The sequence below is a fragment of the Pagrus major genome, chromosome 9 (assembly GCF_040436345.1).
Source record: "Pagrus major chromosome 9, Pma_NU_1.0".
In the NCBI taxonomy this organism is placed as follows: domain Eukaryota; kingdom Metazoa; phylum Chordata; class Actinopteri; order Spariformes; family Sparidae; genus Pagrus; species Pagrus major.
The window spans coordinates 31,391,251-31,412,160 of NC_133223.1; the positions used below are offsets into that span (position 1 = coordinate 31,391,251).

The 20,910-nt window shown below is 40.2% G+C and overlaps 1 protein-coding gene across 1 annotated transcript; it reads right to left on the reverse strand.

Moving 5' to 3' along the window:
* Positions 1 to 682: 682 nt before the first annotated feature.
* Positions 683 to 19,790, reverse strand: LOC141002330 (actin-related protein 3-like). Its single transcript, XM_073473626.1, has 12 exons — positions 19,632 to 19,790; positions 14,230 to 14,285; positions 13,168 to 13,292; positions 12,116 to 12,226; positions 11,832 to 11,927; positions 11,597 to 11,704; positions 10,472 to 10,615; positions 7,020 to 7,193; positions 5,738 to 5,830; positions 4,855 to 4,980; positions 3,290 to 3,373; positions 683 to 1,840 (listed from the first exon to the last, which is right to left on the reverse strand). The coding sequence occupies exons 1-12, from the start codon at positions 19,673 to 19,675 to the stop codon at positions 1,745 to 1,747; spliced, it is 1,257 nt and encodes a 418-aa protein (XP_073329727.1). The 5' UTR covers positions 19,676 to 19,790; the 3' UTR covers positions 683 to 1,744.
* Positions 19,791 to 20,910: the final 1,120 nt, after the last annotated feature.

A 20,910-nucleotide genomic window follows, 5' to 3' on the forward strand; every position in this document is an offset into this window, starting at 1 on the left:
GTCTCATCAGACAGACTTCCATCAGACGTGGTGGTTGTTTAATGTTGTTTGTGCTTCAGCTGTGAATAAGATGCGCCCTGATGCTGGAGGATCGCTGCAGGTGACGCAATTAATATGTTCCTCGTTAAAGATTAATTGTTCCACACCCCCATCCCCTATTCATCCCAACAATGATGGCCCTGCCTGCATCGCATCACGTGGCGCAGCGCTCCTCATCATCTTGTCATCATCTTTACTGATTACTGTCAAAGACAAACTCCATGTAGACAGACAGGCCTGTCAGAAGCAGCGCTGGGTAGCTTGTATTCATGGTTCATATTTTATGATAAAACAACAGGTTATTTGAACAATTACTGCCTCTTGGGCCATCAATTTGGAAATATTTGTTTTTTAAATCAATTATTTAACAGCCCGACCACCACAGAGCTGCCATTTAAAATGCAATAATGTTTACAAACATCAAACATACGATAGAAAGTCCAAAATGAATACTATAAAATATATAATGAAAGTAATCGTCTCCTGGAGTTGTGTTTCTGGTGTGACAATTGTCTTAATTCAATCAGTTCAAGTCCTTCGATTCATCTTTACTGGATATATTATAAACTTTTTGTGACTTTTTTTTTTAAACGGCATCAACAAATGTGCAGAAAGTAAGAAGTTAAGACAAAGACTCCAGCACTTAGAAACAAATTTGAGCCTTTATTGGAATGTTGCAAGGCATTAAATACACAAATCCCATTCTTTTAATAATTTGGTATTTATTAATAAAAAAACTTCTAGTCTAACAATACTGGTCTGACAGTCGATCTTATTCAGTTTCATCTTTACAACCTCAGTAAGTCCTCTCTCTTTTTCTCTTTCACCGCATCACAGAGGTGGAATCCTGACACTGAAGTGAAGCAGAAGTGAATTAAATGTTTGAAGAATTAAAGGGCGGACAGCGATGACACATGTGGGGTATAACAGGAGAGCACCTACTCAAAACTCGAGAAAATACTGCGTATCAAAGCTGCATCGTCGTGGGTTAAAACAGTCTCTTGCTCGTACTGGTATCCGTGATTTTTTTTGTTTTTTTACCCCCTGATTTCCCAAGTTTTACATATAAAAAACTTTTTTTATGAAATATAAACAAGCTCTTACCGTGATACACAGACATGTGCATTTTGAAGTTGGAAAATAATGCAGAAAATAAAAAGGAGACAATAATATGTTCGGATCTGGATCTTATAAACATAAATAATATGTTCTGGTGTCAGGAAACTACTATCAATGCTTTTGTTATCATCCAAGACCTCCTCCAACACCATCTTTATAATCATCATCATCATCATAATCTTTATCATCATCATCGTCACTCACTGCATGTTGTTCAACACGATCCAGAAATGTTCTTAAAATTGTTTTGGCTTACAAAACATTTTCCCTCATTTTGAAAAAGAAAAAAGAAAGAAAGAAAAAAAAAAAAAGGAACATTCACGATACATTTTCCAGCCGCTGTGTGTGTTTGGTCTGGTCTCTTTTCTGCTTTGTTTTTTTATTTTTTGTATTTATTCTGGATCGCCTTCTCGTCCCACACATCCACAGCTGAACAAGTAATCAAAAAAGCACAGAAGCGCCACCGTCCTCCACCTCCTGAGCCTGTCCTTTTACACAACCTAACTTCACCGCCCCTCCCCCTCTACTGCAGCCCCCCCCCCCCCAACCCCCAACCCTCCGCTGTTAGACTTCGGGAGGTCCAAAGTTAAGACATGACTCCGAACACGGGGTTGTGGCGACAGATGCTCGGCCCGATCTCTTCGTAGTCCTTTTTGGTGTGGCAAACCTGGTAGAACTCAGGCTGCGGAGGCACAAGTGATGGAGATGAAGGTGAGTATAGGAACAGAAAATAAACAGAAGACATCAACATAAATTTGTTTTAAAAAAGTCACATATATTTGCATATCTGCTCTCTGCAGGTGGTGTTGTTTTGTTTGTTCAGACAGGAAGGTTATTTTATTTATTTTAAACAAACTGCCGCGGCTGCTGCAGGGAAAAGTGGAACTGTCTTTGCACCGAAGGACCTTCCTCAGTCCTGCCAGATGGTGGGTGTGTTTGGAAAGCAAATGTAAAAAGCTTTAAAAGTCTGGTTTCCAGTGTCTAAAAAATGGTTGCTGATGTTAACCTGGCAACTGTAACTGTTGAGCTCTGTAAATCACTGTGCAGTGTTTTGGTGCCTGATACTTCTTTAAACTTATCAGTCTTTTACTTAAACTGAACATGCTGGATGGTATTTTATCACTTCACTGCTAGCTGAAGCAACACAACCCCACAAACAGCACCGTGTTTCTTTTGTATCTCTTTCAATGCAGTGCTGTTTTCAGTCTGATTACAGCCAGACAACAGCCGCGACAAAACACAGAAAGAGCCTTAGAGTTGAGCTAAGCTAGCTAGCTAGTGTCCATCTTCGCTACAACCATGAATACAAGTCTTTTCAGGCACTTTCTAAAAGAGCCACCACACAAAATATCCACCAGGAAAAAGTGCACTGCTAAAATCAGTTTACAGGCCAGGCAGCCAATTAGCAGTGCAAATGTCAGCCTTGTTAGATTAAGATGCTAAATGTTGTCGTCTATTCTTCAGTAACTCGCTTACAAAACTTCTTTGTCTTGTGAGCTATAAAAAGACTTTTTGAAGATTTTTTGTCTTCCTTCACTTTGACCGCAGTGTGTCATTATGGTGATTTTAATTGGCCTTCAAAGAACGAACTGTATCAGCTGTGTTGTAACAAGAGGTAACACATAGCTGCGAATGATTGTGTGTTCAGTAGTTTGAAAATGTGATAAATGATTGCTGCAGACGTTTAACAATTCTGCCTGTTTTTCAAATTAAACCACTTTCTATACAGATAAAATGGGGCATTAACACGACTTCAAAAGAGAAGCATGAGACATAATAAAGAGCAGTGATTATCATCAGAGAACAATGCTCCATTTTGACATCAATTAGCCTTTTATAAATCAAGTGTCAGAGACCTTTGCTCTCAATCACATTTCCTGCTGGTAAAATTATCGACTCCGCTCACACAAATGACTCATCAAGGGTGGAAAAAAGAAAAGAGTAATGACATGTCACGACCGCCCACAGCATTCACTTCCACCCAGTGACACAGGACTAAAATAAATTACACAACAAATAAGGACTGAACCAAAGTGCTGCACGCCCTTCGATGTCACAGGATGAAAAGTGGACATTATCCTCTGTCAGAATATATAACGAGTACATGATGATTCAGTGCAGTAATACTTACAGTTGACGCTAACATTGATCCACCAAACCACACTGCATATCTCTGCATATGATGAGTGATAACCTGGACATCGATTGGTTTGGGCTGAGGAGGACAGGGAGGAAAAAATGGAGAACAGTTACACTTACGTGAGCTATAATAGAAATGGGATGTAGAGGTCCTCATGGGTCCGCCTGGGACCTGTGCGGGTTCAGATCCACTTTATATAACATCAGGTTGCATTATTACAGCAGGTCCCAGGTCTATTTAACATTATGTGTAGAATAATAGCGGTGATCAGACAGCGCTGATACCAAATGAGCTGCGTGAGCGAGTGCCCCTGTTCAGCAGGTCAGAGAGAGTCGCAGATGAGTAACGCAAATTAGCAATGCTAACGTTAGCAGCCATGGCAACAGACAAGAATTGTTATTAGAGTTCAAAAGGGCATCGAGCCAACGTTATTTTTATTACAATGTTAGATGCAATGAAAATGTAAAGCTGATTTTAAACGAGACGTGTTTGTCATCCGTTAGCGTGAGATTAGTATCAGGGGTGGGAATCACTGCGATTCTGTGATAATCAATACATTGCAAGACAATAATCCAACAGAACATCACAATGTCTGTCTAATTGTAGAATAAGGAAGGTAGAAGTGCAGGAATTATGTATCTATTCACTGCATTGTGGTGTCACTTTCACAGAACTTGACATAAACTGAGAAGAGACAATGTAGAAAAAAGTGCATAGAGTCTCAGCTTAGTGCCTCTTTAACACACGCAGTGACTGTGTGTCATCATTCAAATGTAAAATAGTCACAAACTGGCAAAAGGCTGAACTGCCAAATTAAGTTTACAACACAAGCAGTCATGAAGTGGTGACTCAGGTAAGTCAGCTTGTTAAGGGAAACTGTTTAGAGCGCCGCACGTTTTATTAAAAATATAGATATTTGGTGCCAGTGTATCGGTAATCATGTTGCAAGAGGAGGCGAGACAATATATTGACCTGTCAATATTTTGTCCCACCCTCCATTAGCACGTATTTCAATCAGTAAGACAGAAGTTTCCTTGCAAGAAGACAACAATCAGCTGTGTCGATCAGGTCTGTGACTCCCAGTTTTTGTTTTTTTAATAATAGATGGGTGCATTTTAAATCCATGAAATTCGTCTCCGTCCAGGAGACTGTAGGGAGACAAAGTCAGCTCACATTACTTGTGTAATTCAGCATGTTTTCTCTCTATGTTAGCTACATCCACCATCTCCTTCTTTCATGCCTGAGGTGGGTTTACAGACACCAGTCAGCTCAGCCTGAGGGAGGATGACATTTAACTTCTCATCACAGGTGCTGCCTTCACAGCTCGGAGGCAGGAGAGACTGACTTCTTCCCTCAAGGTGAAAAACATCTCAATTATAAATTTGGTATTGAAATCAACTAATCTGTATTCAATACGCAACCATACCAACAACAGTTGTAGTGGGAGAGGACATAAACTTTAAAGACATTTCTCTCAGTTTCACAGCTCAGACGGTGATTGTGTTTTGTCGAGCGCTATTGATCGCTGCTGCGTGTAAATTAACGTGCGCTCTCACCTTGAGCTTGCCTCCACTCAGCTCCTCACTCATCTTCAGTCGGGCATCAACTGTCCTCTTTAAGTCTCTCTGCAGACGACGCCCAAAGTCCCTGAACATGGTGGAGCCTCCTGACAGAACAATGTTCTGTGGGGGAAAAAGGTGACGGGGATTACAAAGCTGCAGAATGAGAAGCACTTAACACCTGTGACCTGAGAGTGGCCAGCCAGTCTGGGAAAACAGTCCACTTGCGTTGCAAGTGTGTCGGGCACAACTCGGTGATAGGAAATACCACTTTATGAACACAGTGACGCATCAATCTCACATTTCCTTTTCATCATTTCAGTCTCTACTCAGTCAAGATAAATGTACAGAAGCTGGGCACCCTCACAAAGCCCCGACACAAAGCCCCGACACAACTAATTTACCAAAAACAAAACAACTCATCACTTTAAACTCATTAATTTAAATTAGCTGTAACCATGCAAATTAAAGGTGTAACGATTGCTCAATTGACAGAAAGATAATAGCCAACGATTCTTGTAACCGTTAAAATTGTTGAGCAAACAAAACTGGGATGGACATTTTCCCTGTTTCTGGACACTTTATAAACCGAAAAATGTATCTAGATGATGAAAATAGTCGTTAGCTGGAGCCCTAATTCTAATCTTCTTAGAAATTAACAAAAACAAAACACCTCAGTTCTTCAAAAATAGTCGATTCACAGACACCAGACGTCTGAATCGATCCGCTGACAGGTCTGAATGTTATATAACAAACCCTGTGTTAACTCCAGCTGCAGTCAGAGCAGGTTTTGTTGAAGGAGCGAAGTATTTCAGGAAAAAAGAGAATCCTTGAACAGTTGTTCATCACAAACAATCATCCTGTCGTCGTGTCATCTTACCTTATAGAGAGGACGCCTGACGTCAATCGGGCAGTTCTGAATGACCTCGTCCACAACTTCAGAGATAGGCTGGGTGAAGTCAGGGTTGGCAAACTGGGATTAGAAACAAACATAGAAGACGTGTTACACTGTGCACGTCCTATATGACAAGGTTGGATGATTTAAATGCAGAATATAACCAAAATCCAGCTTATTATAAAAAAACAGAAGAAATGAACATGAACCAGTTCATTTTGAACTTTCTGGCTCTAGTAAAGTGTAAACTTGCACAACACTGGTGATTCAGCCTGATGGGTTTTTGTTAGCTACACACTTTAAGAAGAGCTCGATCAGGTTGAGGGAATTGAGGCGTTCATGATAAACACATGTTGGAAAATGAAGCTCAGGATTGGATTAAGTGCAGCGAAGCTTGATGCAGCCGCTGCCCACAACATCCTCTGATTCAGCCGGATCAAACGCCACCGCAAGCGGTGCGATCGCCCCTAGAAGAAAGGGAGGAGAGCCGGTCCCAGCAGCAGAGATGTGGAGTCAGCCCACCCTCACTGAATGCCTGCTCTGTTTACCTCGCCTGCATTTTGTTAAGTTGACAAATACCTACTTACGCTAATTTTATGCAATTAGTAAAGTGATGTAATTCTCTAAACGTACCCGACACTTCACGTTACTGATGATTATTTAACAAAATTCTCATTGTGTGACATTATTTTAAGGCCATATCGGCCCAGCACTGAGGTCGCTGCCTTTCATTCTTATTGAGATTATTTTAATCATGTTTGATGTTTATGTCTTGAACCAAAACTGTCACCATCACACAGATGGGAATAACAAAGAAAACATCAAGCAAACAGGAGCTCTGATCCCAAACTGTCATAGTACAAATTGTGTCTGATGCTCCATCATTAAAGTCCTAAATCAGAGCTAAGGAAACGTTGTAAGTGAATCATTTGTCCTTGCTGCTGTTATCTCTCGAGCCTCCATCTCATCCACATTTAGCAGTTTTTCTCCCCTGTTACCCCTTTTCAACAGAAACTGTTGCATAACCTCTCAAGGCAAACTGTTTTTGATAGATGTCAGTCTGTGTTTTGATTCTGTGTTCTCGTGGGATGCTTGGCGTCTGCCTATAGACACGTCTCTATTTATAGTACATCTGTCCTTCTCTATATTTACTCCGTTCAGACCTTAAAGACTGTGGTTGTTATGTCTGGGCTGTCTATTCTCTGGATGCTTCAATAATCTAAAGCTCTGTGTGTCCTCTGCTTTGAATCACACTGCGCCGACCAACCTCTGGGTGGAAGAAGATCTCCGGGCCCAGGAAGCGCTCGTAGCCCACGTCGATGGTGAACTCCTTCTTGCTGATGGAGTTGATGCCGGTGTACTGTTTGATCCACTTGGAGCCGTCCGTGTCGTACTTGCTGAACTCTTTGACTAGATCTGGGCACACGTAGCTGAACCGCTCCTGATGGGGAAAGCACAAATAAAAAGTTGTATAATCAGCTTCAGCACAGCACAAAAAACAACACCTCACATACACATTATAATACTGACTGTACAGTTTTCAAACCTAGGTAGACAGCACTCATAATTCCTTCATGGTCTTGCGTACGTTCACATGTAATTTGTGATCTTCACTCAGTATTTTCATGTCAGGGACATCATTTTATTGACGTTTTTCGGTCTGTTTCCAGAGATATTATTGAGTTTAAAGTGATTTTGCTGTTGTAAACATTAGTGTCACATTCAATACTATTCCTGTTCTGAGTTTATTCTTTCTTGTACAATATATTTTTTCAAAAAAGAAATAAGCAAAGGCGAAAAGGTTTCAGCCCTATAAGACGTAAGGGCATTAATCTCTTGGAAGGATGTCATCACGATTATATGCACTGATCCCGGGGCGGCAGGTGAGTGGAAGAGATGAGGAAAAAACACAGCTCATCCAGTAACAAACCTAGCTGAGGTGCTTGAGCTATAAAACATCAAACTAAAACAGAAAGAAGCATCTGCACACTCAATCTGTGAAGAGAACCGATAAAGAACCGAACCATTAAGAAGTAACAATAAGAGTATTAGGATCGATAAAATCCTAACGATAGCCATCCCTATACATGAAGTTGTTTTTGTCCCTTAAACTACAAGAATCAGAACAGTTACGGAGGGAAGCTCTCACCGTGTCGTGTTTTCTACCTTCCTGCTGCACACGCATCCATCAAACCAGTCAATTTAAATTAACCAGCAGAATTAACCTACAAAATGTCCTCTTCTGTTTGTGTGAGAGCACGAACTGTTTTCTGTTTACCTCGCCGGTCTATCTGAGGAGTTATGAAAACACATTTAATTTGAAAACTTACACGAGTTTAGAGTGTAATTGATTTTCAAGATTCGAGAAGACTTTATTGTCATTGTACTGCTGCACAAGGCAACAACACAAGTAAACGATTTCGCTTCTGTAACGGTGAATATGAATGAGTAGATCATTCAGAGGAGATGTCGTTAGTTTGATTTGGGTCCATACGGCAACACAGACAGACGTGGAATTAACATTTCCAGACATGATTGAGCAACATGCACGACGCACAACCCCTCAGTGCTAATGCTAATTATCTGAATTCACATTATTTGTTGTTGTTGTTGTCAGTCTCGGGGTAATGAACAATGGTCCTTGACATCGAGAGCAAAGTCTTAGATAACAAGCTATTTAATAAACATGAGGGAATCGTCGAGAATTGAGGTGAATCAATAAATTGTGGTCACTGACAGAAGGAGCAACGATGAATGAAGACAAATGAAGTCAACGTAAAGTCGTTTCTATTTGCGACCTGAAATTAAAAAACAAACTATTAAAAATAATTTTAAAAATTCAAATAATTTAAATGATGCCGGTTTGGAGACACAAAGATTAAACTGCAATGAAGGTACTCCTTATTGTTCATCTCCTGTCTGTGTCGTGTCCTGAATAAAGAATCATGTTTCGCTTAAGTTGATGAGCTTGAGTTGGTGTTAATTATCAGAAACTAAACAAACAGAGCAAAAGAAAAGCTTTTTGAAGGACACCAGCTGCAAGTACCAGGCAGACCGATAGTGCCACCTGCTGTCCTCATGAAGAAAAACAATGAAATCACAATTTTCCTTCACATTTTCCATCACTGCCACTATGATAAATGTATGAATATGAATTATCTGACCAAAAGTGCTCGAATGAAAACCTCCAGAAACACTTTAAATGAACTTCATGGCCTTTAGTTTCACTGCAGTTTGTACTGTAATGGTCTCATTTTGTGTTTATGGCAGATTTTTTCCCCCAAAACTTTTAACAGAAGAGAAAATCTGAGTGAAAATTGTATTTTCCGAAATATAATTTAAGCTGTTATTATGGATGGAATTTCTAACCTCAGTGTGATTTTCTTCAAAATATGATTTGTAAGAATTCTGCATTAAAATGTCCAAAAAGGACTCGACGTTTGTTATATATTTTGTTGAGATATGTCCTTACATTATACCTAAAGTTTCCAAAGTGAGTTAGGAAGTTGGCAAACGATACTAAACGTGAATAAAACTTTAAAACAGTATCTCGTCTTTGAACATTTGTGCCTGACCCTACTAAGATAGATTTTCATCTGCAAAAGGCGGCAAGCAAGTCCGACCACGGTATGTGTATATGTGTTTATTCGCCCTAAATAGCCAGATGACCTGACTGTACATTAGCCGTAAGCTAGTGAGCAGCAGCAGCACACACTGAGAGTGTGTGTGTGTGTGTGTGTGTGTGTTTGAATCCAGGTCAACCTCTCACTGAACTCAGCAGAGACTCTGGTTCTCTCTCTTCTTCTTCCCCTCTCCTCTCTGTAACGTTACGTTCATGTAGTAAAGAACATTTCCCCTCCAGCTCCAGTCAGCAGTCAACATTACAGAACATAAACACTCGACAACGGAGGTCACCTTTGTGGGTCAGTGCTGCAGTCAGGTTGATAAACAGGAGTGAAGATAAATCAGTATAATATTATAAGGACGTCAGGTTGTGCATCCTATAAAGAGGCTCTCCAGATTACAGGGAGGAGATTTATTTGCCAGGTGTGTTAGTGTAAACAGATTATTCAAAACATACCGACATCAGAGTCGCCGGAGCACAATGAGAAAACACAATGCCACTGCTGTGACACTAGAAGCCTATCAGTGTCCTATTTCATTAACGAAAAACTATGACGAAAAATGCTCATCGACAACCTTTTTTCCATGACTTAGATGAGATGCTGACCAGCTAAAATTGGTTATTTGATATATGTCGTGTTTTTGTTGATGAGACGAGGCAGGACTGACACGTTAGTGGAAGGCTATCTAGACATTCGAAAAATGCTTGATATTGTTCCCCCAACTGAGCATCTGGTCCGTCTTAAAAAAATACTTTCATGTTACTGATTGATGTGTCCAGATAACTAAAACCCCCGCAGGTGATGGGGTCCCAAACAGACAGTGAGTCATGGCGTTGTTGTGGCTTCAATGCAAAACGCACTTGAAAGTGCAGCACCCTGCTATTAATGCCCCGGGAAGTGAGCTGAGGCTTTTTATCATTAAGTTGACTAAAATATATGAGTTTTATTTGACTAAAACAAGCATTTTCATGCTATGACTAAGACTAAAATGGCTTCCAAAATTAACACTGAGGCCTTTGTGTGTATCCACTGATGAAACATGAAATAACCTGTCATCACCTTCCTAGCAGAGGAACCACAGCTGAGGACCTACCTTGACTGCCTTGGCCGTCTCCAGCGACTGCTCCGGCGGGATGCCCACCTCCCTCTCCCTAAGGAGCTGCTGGGTGAAGTAGGTGATGTCTCGTCCTGCGATGGGAATGTGCTTTATACAGCTGCCAATTACATAACCTTCAGCCTGAGAGAGACAGGGAAGCGGATACAGACACAGAAGTTATGTCATATAATGTGAAACTTAATAGGGAAGTACAAGTGTGTAGAAAACACAGAGACACAAATGTTTTTCCATCACTGCGAGGCCCTCTCCACGTCCCCACGGTGTTGTGTTTGGCCCCTTTTTTGTGCATGTTCAGCAGCGGCTACAGACATGCTGATTCAGTCATCCAGCCGCTAAATATATTCTGCTAGCACATTTCCTAAATCTGAGTAATTCCTTCCATCCTCTGAAAAACCGTGGCCTACTTTCAGACATCAACACCATCCTGTTACTGAGCAAGCAGACAGGTGGAAATATAATCTTTTAAAGGGGACGAAATTCTTAATTCTTGTCCACATGGTGTATAAAAACCTCAATGTAACGCTTCTTTACAAAATGCTGCACCTACTCAGGGTTTAGTATGAGTTGTCAGTGTTGTTTCAAGCCTCTATGAAAATAAATGTATAATCATAATGAAAAATAACACATTTCCTCTGAGTTTAAGACCCTAACTCTTTTAGCCCAGCTCCTGAATGGCCAGAAGGAGAGCACACATCCTTCAGTGTTTTCTTACAAACTACTTCAATCTGCTAACCTTGCCTTTACCTTCAGTTCTCTTTTCAGCCCACACACACCTACACCTCTGGTTTCTGAATGCACATATAGGCCTGCTTCTTTCAGTTTTTCTCTCCATGCTCTGTTGACCTTCTCCATCAGCAACACAACTCCTGATGTTTTCTCTTCGTGTGTGGAGGAGGCTTGTTGTTGACAAGCTTTTACATACAATGATATCAGTGGTAGTTAATTGATCATGGATTCTCTCAAATGGATGAAAAAATAACAATTAAAATGCCAAAATGGGTCCTAGGTGGCTGTTAATATATCTGAGCGGCACGCCAAGGAAAGCCTACGTGTGGGAAACACTGAGGGAGTGAGTGTTCGCCTGTCGATCTGGAAACTCACCACAGGGATGACGTGGGTGACACCATCTCCACTGTCGATGACGGTGCCCGTCAGCGTCCTCTCTCCTACCTGTCTGGACGTCCAGGAGGCTGCTAGAGCAAGCACAGCCTGAAACACAGATGATGGATTAAAAACTGACTTTGAGTCAGAATTATAAATCAGATGAGAGGAATATCTGCAGGTATCAGGTGTATTTCCTCGTCATATACAAACTAGATGACCCGGCATCTCTCACCTGCACAGCGATGTACAGCCCAGGTACGTTGAAGGACTCAAACATGATCTCGGCCGTGTACTCTCGGTTTTCTGGTGTGTTCAGAGGAGGCTCTGTCTGCAAACAGAGAAATAAACAGAACATCAACACAGTCATTTTTCTCTCACAATTCAGACTTAAAAGAAAAAGTGCGGTCTTTGTGCCAACATTTTGTATTTACTCGTCCTTGGCTGATGAGCCAAAATGTTAATTTCACTGTCCATCACGAGCAGTTCTGGCCTGACCACATTCTTTAAGTCTCTTACCAGGAGGAAGTAGTGGTCCTCAGGCTCAGCCCTCAGGTACTTGAAGATGATCTGCTCCATGAAGCGCTCCATTAGGTCCCAGTCCTCCACGATGCCATGACGGATTGGCCACTGTTGGAACAAGGGTTCAGCTAATTAAGAAACTTTTTGTGACATAAAAATGCAACATCATTTTAAAAAGTATACTCTCCTTTTGGATTGATCTTCCTGTCTAAACGGCTTCTCTAGCCATCTGTGTTTTTGTGAGATTGTTGCATAGACGACCCTTTAAATATCTGTACTTCAGTCAAACATACATGACAACAGGTGCATTGACATAACACAGTTTCTCTTCTGTGTCTGCAGATAAACGCTGCAACAACAATGTCTGAAATGCACAGCATGTAACTTGTCTCATGACATCATGCAGGTGCAGCTGATTGCCATCAGCCACAACACTTAGAGGTGAAAGTAGTTTCGTAACAGTTTGAACTTGTCAAACACTGAACACTGATAACAATCATTATAGCTGCTTTCCATTTCAGTGTCTCAGCTCCATACTACATAAAGACTGTATATAAAACATAGTGTGTATTACTTAACTTTTAGTATGCTTTTATGCAGTTATATAAGAAATAATCGTATAGTAATCGCTTTTATACCAACAGGAAATGACACAATATGTAAGTGATTGCACATCAATCAAAAGACTTTAGGATGAAGACATCAATTAAACTAATGGTGCATTCATGCGCTGTCAGAATAATCGTTATTATTGACGTTACATACGCATTTCACATGTGTTAAATGTAAAGTGCAAATGTTTCATGGTAAATGAGTTGATAGAGCTGTTTCCCACTCCGAGCTTGACCTTGGTAAAGTCTCTCTCCTCCATGTTTTGGTAAAAGAAAAACAGACGCCCACTACCTCAGCAAAATGGCAAGAAAGTCTCTCCTTTCTTGTTCATGAATCACTAAGTGACACACAGACGATGAATATATCCAACATATCAGACATGGTAATTGCTTTGCCGGCTGCTCCTGTGGGCGTGTTGAGCCGTCAGGGTCACGTACCTTAGTGGAATATGAGGGCTTGTCTACTGCTTCATCTCCGATGTAGAAGTCCAAGTCATCCACCCCCTTCATCATCCTCCGCTGGGCCTGGTCTCCGACCTTGGCTGACTCTTTGATGGCGATACCTGACAAGAAAACAGAGATCATAATCTCTCTTACAGAGTTGTGTGTACATTTTATTGTTTCATCATTAATCATGAATCGTTAAACATTTAAATTAACATTTTTTTGCATTATATATCCAAACTTCAGCTTTAAAATTGGATGTGATAGAGACCCATTAGGATTTGAACACGATAGGTGTTACAGTGACAATCTCAGGTAACAGTGGAATAACTGTAGAAACTCTACACTGCAAAAGAGAAAGAGCCAAACTGATGGAGGAGGCAAAGAAGGTGAAGAAGGAAAGTGATAGAAATCGAGATGAAACGAGAGCAAACAGACGGGGAATTCAATCGATGGAGAGTCTGTTCCCTCTTTCATATGCGTTTCCTCTTACAACGGGGACTTCAGGTGGTTCAAAACTGGCCTTCTCTCTACTAGATCAGTCAGTAACAAAACCTGCCTACTTATTAACACAACCAGGTGTTTCGCTCTGCCTTTTCATAGCACTGAGATCAGGGTTTCTAGGTCAATTTTTCTGAGGATTTTTACAGTTGTGTTTTTGCTTTGGAAAGTAGCCAGTTTACTTACTTCGTCTTTGCAACAGTGGAGCCAACAGTAATACAACAGGGAAACACTGGGAATGAGAAAGTTGTCTGTTTCTGCTTTAAACTGTACTTTCATCTGACGTTCTGCTTATTTGCATTGACTATTTGTACTGTATTGTTTAGGTTTCGAGCCAACAAAGTGTTGTGGGGTCAAAAAAACAATAAAATCTCTTAATTAAAATGCTGATGTGAGTTTATACTTCCATAGTGTTGTGAAAGGATTAATATTACAATCGCGAAACCCAGGATTTCTCTCAGACTTCCATTAAAATCTAAAATCCTTCACGTCACGGGCTTGTTTGGCTTGTTTGGCTGGTGTGAGGGGAATTCAATGCACAGTGAAAATACTCACATGATGGAACGATGAACTGTGGCTCTGTGTTCCCTGCATACCCAAGTTTGGTGTAACTGCAAGAAGAGAAGAATCACATTTCATTATATAGACGCTGCAGCTTCAGGACATTAAAAAAGAAACCACCTGCTACACTACATTTGTATTCATGAAAGTTTACTTCAGTAAAGATTATTTTTGGCTGCTATCGTTTTGATCAATGCCATCACTGTCCTTTGGCGCGTTGGTTGGGTGCCAAAAGCAGCGGCGGCTCTGGAGTTTGCTAATGCGAGGCCATTAAAAGAGCCATTCATGTCACATCGGGAAACTGAAGACTATTCATATTTGTCTCGGGTGAAAAAGAAAAAGATCACTTCTGCATAAACTGACCATCCTTAATATAAACTAGCTGTGACCTTAACACTGCTGCATTCTTTATTGGCTACTTCTCTACGCAAGAGGGAAGTGGCACGAATAAAAAGATGATGTAAGATGTGTCTAAAAATTCATTCTGACTACGACACACGAGCAAAATTTCCACCTCCATGCTCACAAACCGCTCAGTTAAGACACCTTCAGTCTTAGCATCAAAGCCTTTTACAGCCTCCCTCTCGGTACAGAGGGTGTTGTTTGGGGCAGATGCTAACCAGATGTAGTCCCGACTGGGGTAGGCCCAGACAGGACTCTCATACTCCCTGCTCACAGGGCCCGAGGGACTGATAGAGGACACTGCTGACGACTGCCAAAGCACTGTGGGCATAATAGGCCACATCCTGGTCATAACAGTGGCTCCTTTGAATTTCACTTTATAAAAAAAGAGGCAGGACGGGCCACATCAGCAGTCGGGAAATGACTGAATGTTATGAGGAAACTTTGGTCTCAAATATGCTCAAATGTGAGTTATAATGATTTGTTAAAAATAGTCTGTGGTTTGGTTTTGTGCACCTACAACTTTTTAGATTCAACCTGAAACAGGCTCACGAATGCTTTTACATTTCCTGTCCTGAGCACCATTCAAAGGTTTCTTTTTCCTGGATTACAGGAAATGATGCGTTACATTTCTATGAAGGTGACAACAGATATTTGTGTAGAATAAATACAGACAGGAAACAGCACACTACTCTACAGTGAGTGTCTTTAATACTGGTGGTGCAAGTTTGCAAGTTCTTTTCACCGTCTATTCTCCATCGTGCCATCGTTTATGAACGCACATCACTGGCAAATGTCAGTGTAATGTTTGAGAACCACATTTCTGGGGTTGCAAAAAATGTCAGCTAATGTGTAAATATCAGAAGTTCCTAATATTAATATCGGCATCAGCCCCAAAAATTGAGTATCAGTCGGGATATGCCTTCTATGGTTTCTCTAAGAGTTTAAGGTTTGTAATATCGTACCTGCCACCTTCTTAAATGAAAATTCATATCAGTTGAAGGCTGCATTGATAACCCCCCCTGCCCTGAGCACATCAATCTAGCTAAATTTTAAAAAACATAATGCAAAAAAGATGCAATTTTAATGTCTAACATTTGAATGACACAGTAGATGCCCTGATAACTAAGAGCACTTTCCTCCACAACACGTGTTCATCATGTGTTTAACTAAAATACGAAACATCTGCTTCCCAGCTGGACAAAGAGACACAACCTAGATTTATGTCTTTCTTTATTCTGTCACCCTCCTCTGTCATGAACTGAGACCACCATCATCATCGTCTGCCTCTTTCTGCTTCAGCTGAGTATCTTTTTGGTTTGTCAGGAGCTGAAAACGTAGTGTGGATGTGTGAATAAAGTTATATAATCTAATCTGGCAACTTCACCTATCTGTCAAGCGCACTGAGCTGCCTGCCAATGTTGATTTTTAAAAAGGTAGAGCCAGGAGAAAGAGCACAATGAGAACACACAATAGCTCGTGTTCAAATACAGTAAAAACCTGAGGGGAATAGTTGGCAGGACCACCGTGTTCAGTCGTAGCAAAAAAAAGAAAAATGGAAGCACACTTTTGTCAGAATTGTCAATATTTTTTTAGGTCCAAGTTTATACACTGCCTTGGAATATAAAGAAATTCTCCCACTAGTGACTTGCTATGTATCTCCCTCTGATGTGTCATGTCTCTGGGCTTGACAGAGGAATGTATGCAGAAGTTTCTTCACTGCTAATGACACTAAATAACACCACTTTGACATCCCTTAAGGGCAAAAGAAATGAACTTTTATTATCTTTTAAATAAATCAGTCAATGAGTCAATGTGCCTGAACAACAATAACTCGTGTTAAGAACAATATGGATTTTCTATCATCTACGACATCAACTGTTCATGTCTGCGCCAACACCAGCTGAACAGCGATCAGATAAGAGTGTCAGATAAAAGCCAGAACAAATAGTGACAATATGGAGGTGCATTTTTCAGGAGTTATGCAATCAACATACTGTATCTCAGTGAGCTTTGTTACTCACGCTCAAAACCTGAAAGCTGCATTATTTAAAATTTACATTGAATTAACTATGACTATTTGTGTACTGACGATCCCACAAAGAATTATCACCCGACAGCTTTAAGGTCAATGGAGCATTTTAGTGTCTTTCAGCTGACTACTTTACTATTTAACTGATTCAGTGTCATTACTGTCAGCTACAGTATGTTCTGTGAAAAGACGATCAATAATCTATACACAACCTGCTCGGCGCCAAACAGCAGGTGAGGTATTTATTAGCTATCAAGTTAGACGAAAGAAGAGTGAATATTGGACTTGAAGTCATCAGTTGCACAAAAACACAACTGAAAATGAAAAGCTAATATTCTTATAAAATAAGCCCCTGCTTGCTAACATCTCTGGCACAAAACGTGAGCACACAACTCAACAAAATATATAATGAAGAGCGCGTCGTTTTTACACATTTTATGGCAGAAAATGTTACATATATCTTTAAATTATATCTTGATATTACCAAATAGTGGATACATGATAACAAAATACTGTTCTGCATATTTTGCATTTACGACCTCATGTCCTTTAACTCTAAAAATAAAAATCAGGTATCAGCCAGTCAAAGCTGCAAAAAGATTTAATGTAGTTTAATTATTTAGAGGATTAGACAAACTTGTGCAACTTGTTTCAATATAAATGCTGCATCACTGTGTTATTACAGTCATTATTATCAGAGTTTGAACAGTGTGTCATGGTCTGACTGCTTTTAGTATCACATTTCTGGACATGTTTTTCTTACTGCCAACATGACATCGCCCCTTTGTCCCTAAAAAAAAATCCCAAAAGAGCTTAAACTGGCGTTCAGTGATAACAACAGCTGTCTTATGACAGTAACGACGAGGTGAGCAGACAGCAACTAAATGTAGCAGCAGCACTCTGAACACCTTCATACCACAGAGCCGTCCCAGCTTGTCTGCTTCAACCTGCCTCGACACGCAGCACCACATGTCTGACTGTGGACATCATCGCACAGGACAGCTGGAGCTGAGCGCAACAACCACACTAACAACTGGAGTTAACATCTTTGTCAAACTATCATATGTTGGTATATTTTAAATATCATCCAAAATGTGCAATATCTAGATACGGTACGGTAACTACGGTAGAGCTGCAGAGATGTCCTGGCCTTTATAACTTGCTCCTCGGCTGTAAGACAACATGTTTGTTTGGTACTGACACCAACAAACGTCACATCATCGTGATTTTAAAAGTTGTGAATCATCTCACAATCCTAATATCTCTCAAAATAATCACAATTTACCATGTTGTGGAGCCCTACAATCGTGTCATTTAAGTAATACCCCTGCTGACTGAAGCTCGTTAATGATTGCAGCCTTATGACATTTCAGCTGTTTGCACAGGACGGATAAAGACTGACTCCACCCAACATTTCGACTGCATCAGGCTGCAACACCTGAGACATTTTTTTGGCTTGGGACTTCCTTGATTTGACCGTGCAAAGCTAGTTCTGCACAAAAGATAACCTCACCATAACTACACCCAAATCTGGATGTGACTGTGGTGCTTTCGTCGCATGATCAAGTTCTCTAATAATAGCAATCAGGCTAGTTAGGAGGTTGGTGTGCTAAAGGAAGTGGGGTTGTCACTATTTGGACACCGTGTGCATGACTCAGATACAGCTGTTGAACTCCCTCGGCACATCTGCCTGAAGGCTGGTGCTCTCTGGCTGCAAGTTTCCACTTAAAACATCTCATCATGAGCTAAACTATGACTTCATGACCAAGCAGATTAAAAGGAAAAACTCTTGCAGTCATCGATATTGGAACATATGTGTTATGACTCCGAGGTTTGGCCACAAAGTCGAGGCCATCTGCCTCGATGAGCACAAACCAGCGCAGGAGCTAACCCACTTCTTTCTTTTGCTGTCTCAGAGGCAGCAGACTGGTGAGCTGCCTGAAGGGAGGAGGAGGGGGGACGAATGCAATGTGAGGAGTGATGAGTTCAAGCCTCTGCATGCAAAGCAATGCAAACCACTTTTATCCCCCAAAACTAATTGAGCATACCTTTCCTGCTTCTGCTGCTGAGTACTGTTATCTGACTAAAAGGCTAAGAGACATTTCTCCTCCTTAAAGTGAGAATTACAGAGACGAATGCACTGGTTGGGCTCATGTGGACACAGTGAAAACAGCTGAAAAGAAAGTATAATGATGGAAGAGAAGAATGACACTAAATAAATAAATAAACAAATAAATAAAATCTACCCACACTGATCAATACAAACCCTGCTGCAGGAGGAGCTAACAGAAAATCCAGCTCTGTGTTATTGTCTCTTGTTTGTTTTTTTTTTGTTTTTAAAATCCCACAAAAGCAGATTCTCATTGTGTCGACACAAGTGAGACGATTTGGGTTTGGGTAAATAATCGGTAGCCTGACGAAGGAGAGAAATAAGAGAAGTTAATTAAAAAAGCATGCTCGGATGCCGAGAAACGACCATATAAGGACTAAAAAGCGTGAATGAGGAAGTGTAGGCTGAGTAGGAAGTAGCACTGCGCATGCTCAAATCCTGACCGACTGAGCAGAGAGATTTATGAAAGGCAGAATATAACACATTAGCATACAGCTCGATCGAGATAATGACAGCCAGCTAAATGAAATGAATGAAACCAGCTGTGAGGTGGTGAAGAAAAAAACACTGGCTGGGTCTTCTTGCAGAGAAAATCATCCCCCCCCCCCTTTTCCTCGACAGGAAGAAAAACACTACCATGCTAATTATGAAGCTAGCTTACAGAGCTATGTGGAAAATAAATGGTTGCCCTTCACAGCAGCTCAAACGACCCGACTGGGGTTGTTTTATCCGGGGTATCACAGTTAGCTGCTCGTTAGCATGTTAGCTAGCTGCTGCTGCTGGTGCTGCTGCTGACACTGACAGTCCCTCCACCCGAACCCTCCCTTGTCCAACCCGGTTCGAGCAGCTTACCCGGTGCCGCAGTCGACAACACACGCCGGTAACCGTCCAGCCATCTCTCTCTCTCTCTCTCGGTTAAATTTGGATGGATAGCAGCAGGTCTGTGTCGGAACCACCGAGCCCCGCACAGTCAGTGCCGTGTCCACTTCCGCACTCGGCTCCTGGCAGCCAGGAGGGAGAGGCAAGATGGCGGAGGCCGTCAATCATCCGGGGAGGACGGGCATCGGTCGGCGTGTTGACTCGGCCCCCTTTATGATTTATTTATTTATTTATTTATTTATTTATTTATTTATTTAACTTCACACGTTCATAATATAACTGTGTAGTCAGGTGAGGGTGTCAATAAAGATTAACAGTTTTGAATAGTACTCCTATATAAAGAGCTGCTGGAGGTAAAGTGTGATAAAAGATTAAAAAAAAATATATATATTATGATAAATACATTTTATTAACTGTGAATGATTGGGTTTGCTAATTGTCAGTTGTAAAGTGCTTTGATAAAGTCTCATATATTATATAAAACAGTTTAGATTTTATTAAAAAAAGATGTTCCCGTCCTTTTCTCACATGGGGAATAGATTGTAATGTTTGTATGATATTGAAATTAAAATTCTGATCCATAAATAAATACATTTAAATGGATATTGAAAACCAAGTGTTGTTGCTATTACTATTGTCATTAATAATATTGATTTTATATCGACTAACTTATGTTATAAATTATCCTTTTATCATTATTATCATTATTATTATTATTATTATTAGTAGTAGTAGTAGTCGTAGTTTCAGTATTATTGTTTTTATTAGCAGTAGTAGTAGTCATAGTAGTAGTATTGTTGTTTTTATTATTATTATTATAATTATTGTTATTATTATTGGTAGTAGTTGTTGTTGTATTGTTGTTTTGATTATTATTACATTATTATTAGCAGTAGTAGTCGTAGTTTCAGTATTATTGTTTTTATTAGCAGTAGTAGTAGTCATAGTAGTAGTATTGTTGTTTTTATTATTATTATTATAATTATTGTTATTATTATTGGTAGTGGTTGTTGTTGTATTGTTGTTTTTATTATTATTATTATAATTATTGTTATTATTATTGGTAGTGGTTGTTGTTGTATTGTTGTTTTGATTATTATTATTATTATTATTATTACATTATTATTATTATTATTAGTAGTAGTAGTATTACTGTTTTGATAAGTAGTAGTAGTAGTAGTAGTTTTAGTATTATTGTTTTTATTAGCAGTAATAGTAGTAGTATTGTTGTTTTTATTATTATTAGTAGTAG

Excerpts from the sequence above, each read along its gene's own strand:
- LOC141002330 (XM_073473626.1), bottom strand. The coding sequence starts at position 19,675 with ATGGCTGGACGGTTACCGGCGTGTGTTGTCGACTGCGGCACCGG. Across the intron at positions 13,293-14,229 it reads ACAGTTCATCGTTCCATCAT|GTATCGCCATCAAAGAGTCA; the intron begins GTGAGTATTTTC and ends TTTTCTTGTCAG. Across the intron at positions 12,227-13,167 it reads AGCCCTCATATTCCACTAAG|TGGCCAATCCGTCATGGCAT; the intron begins GTACGTGACCCT and ends TTGTTCCAACAG.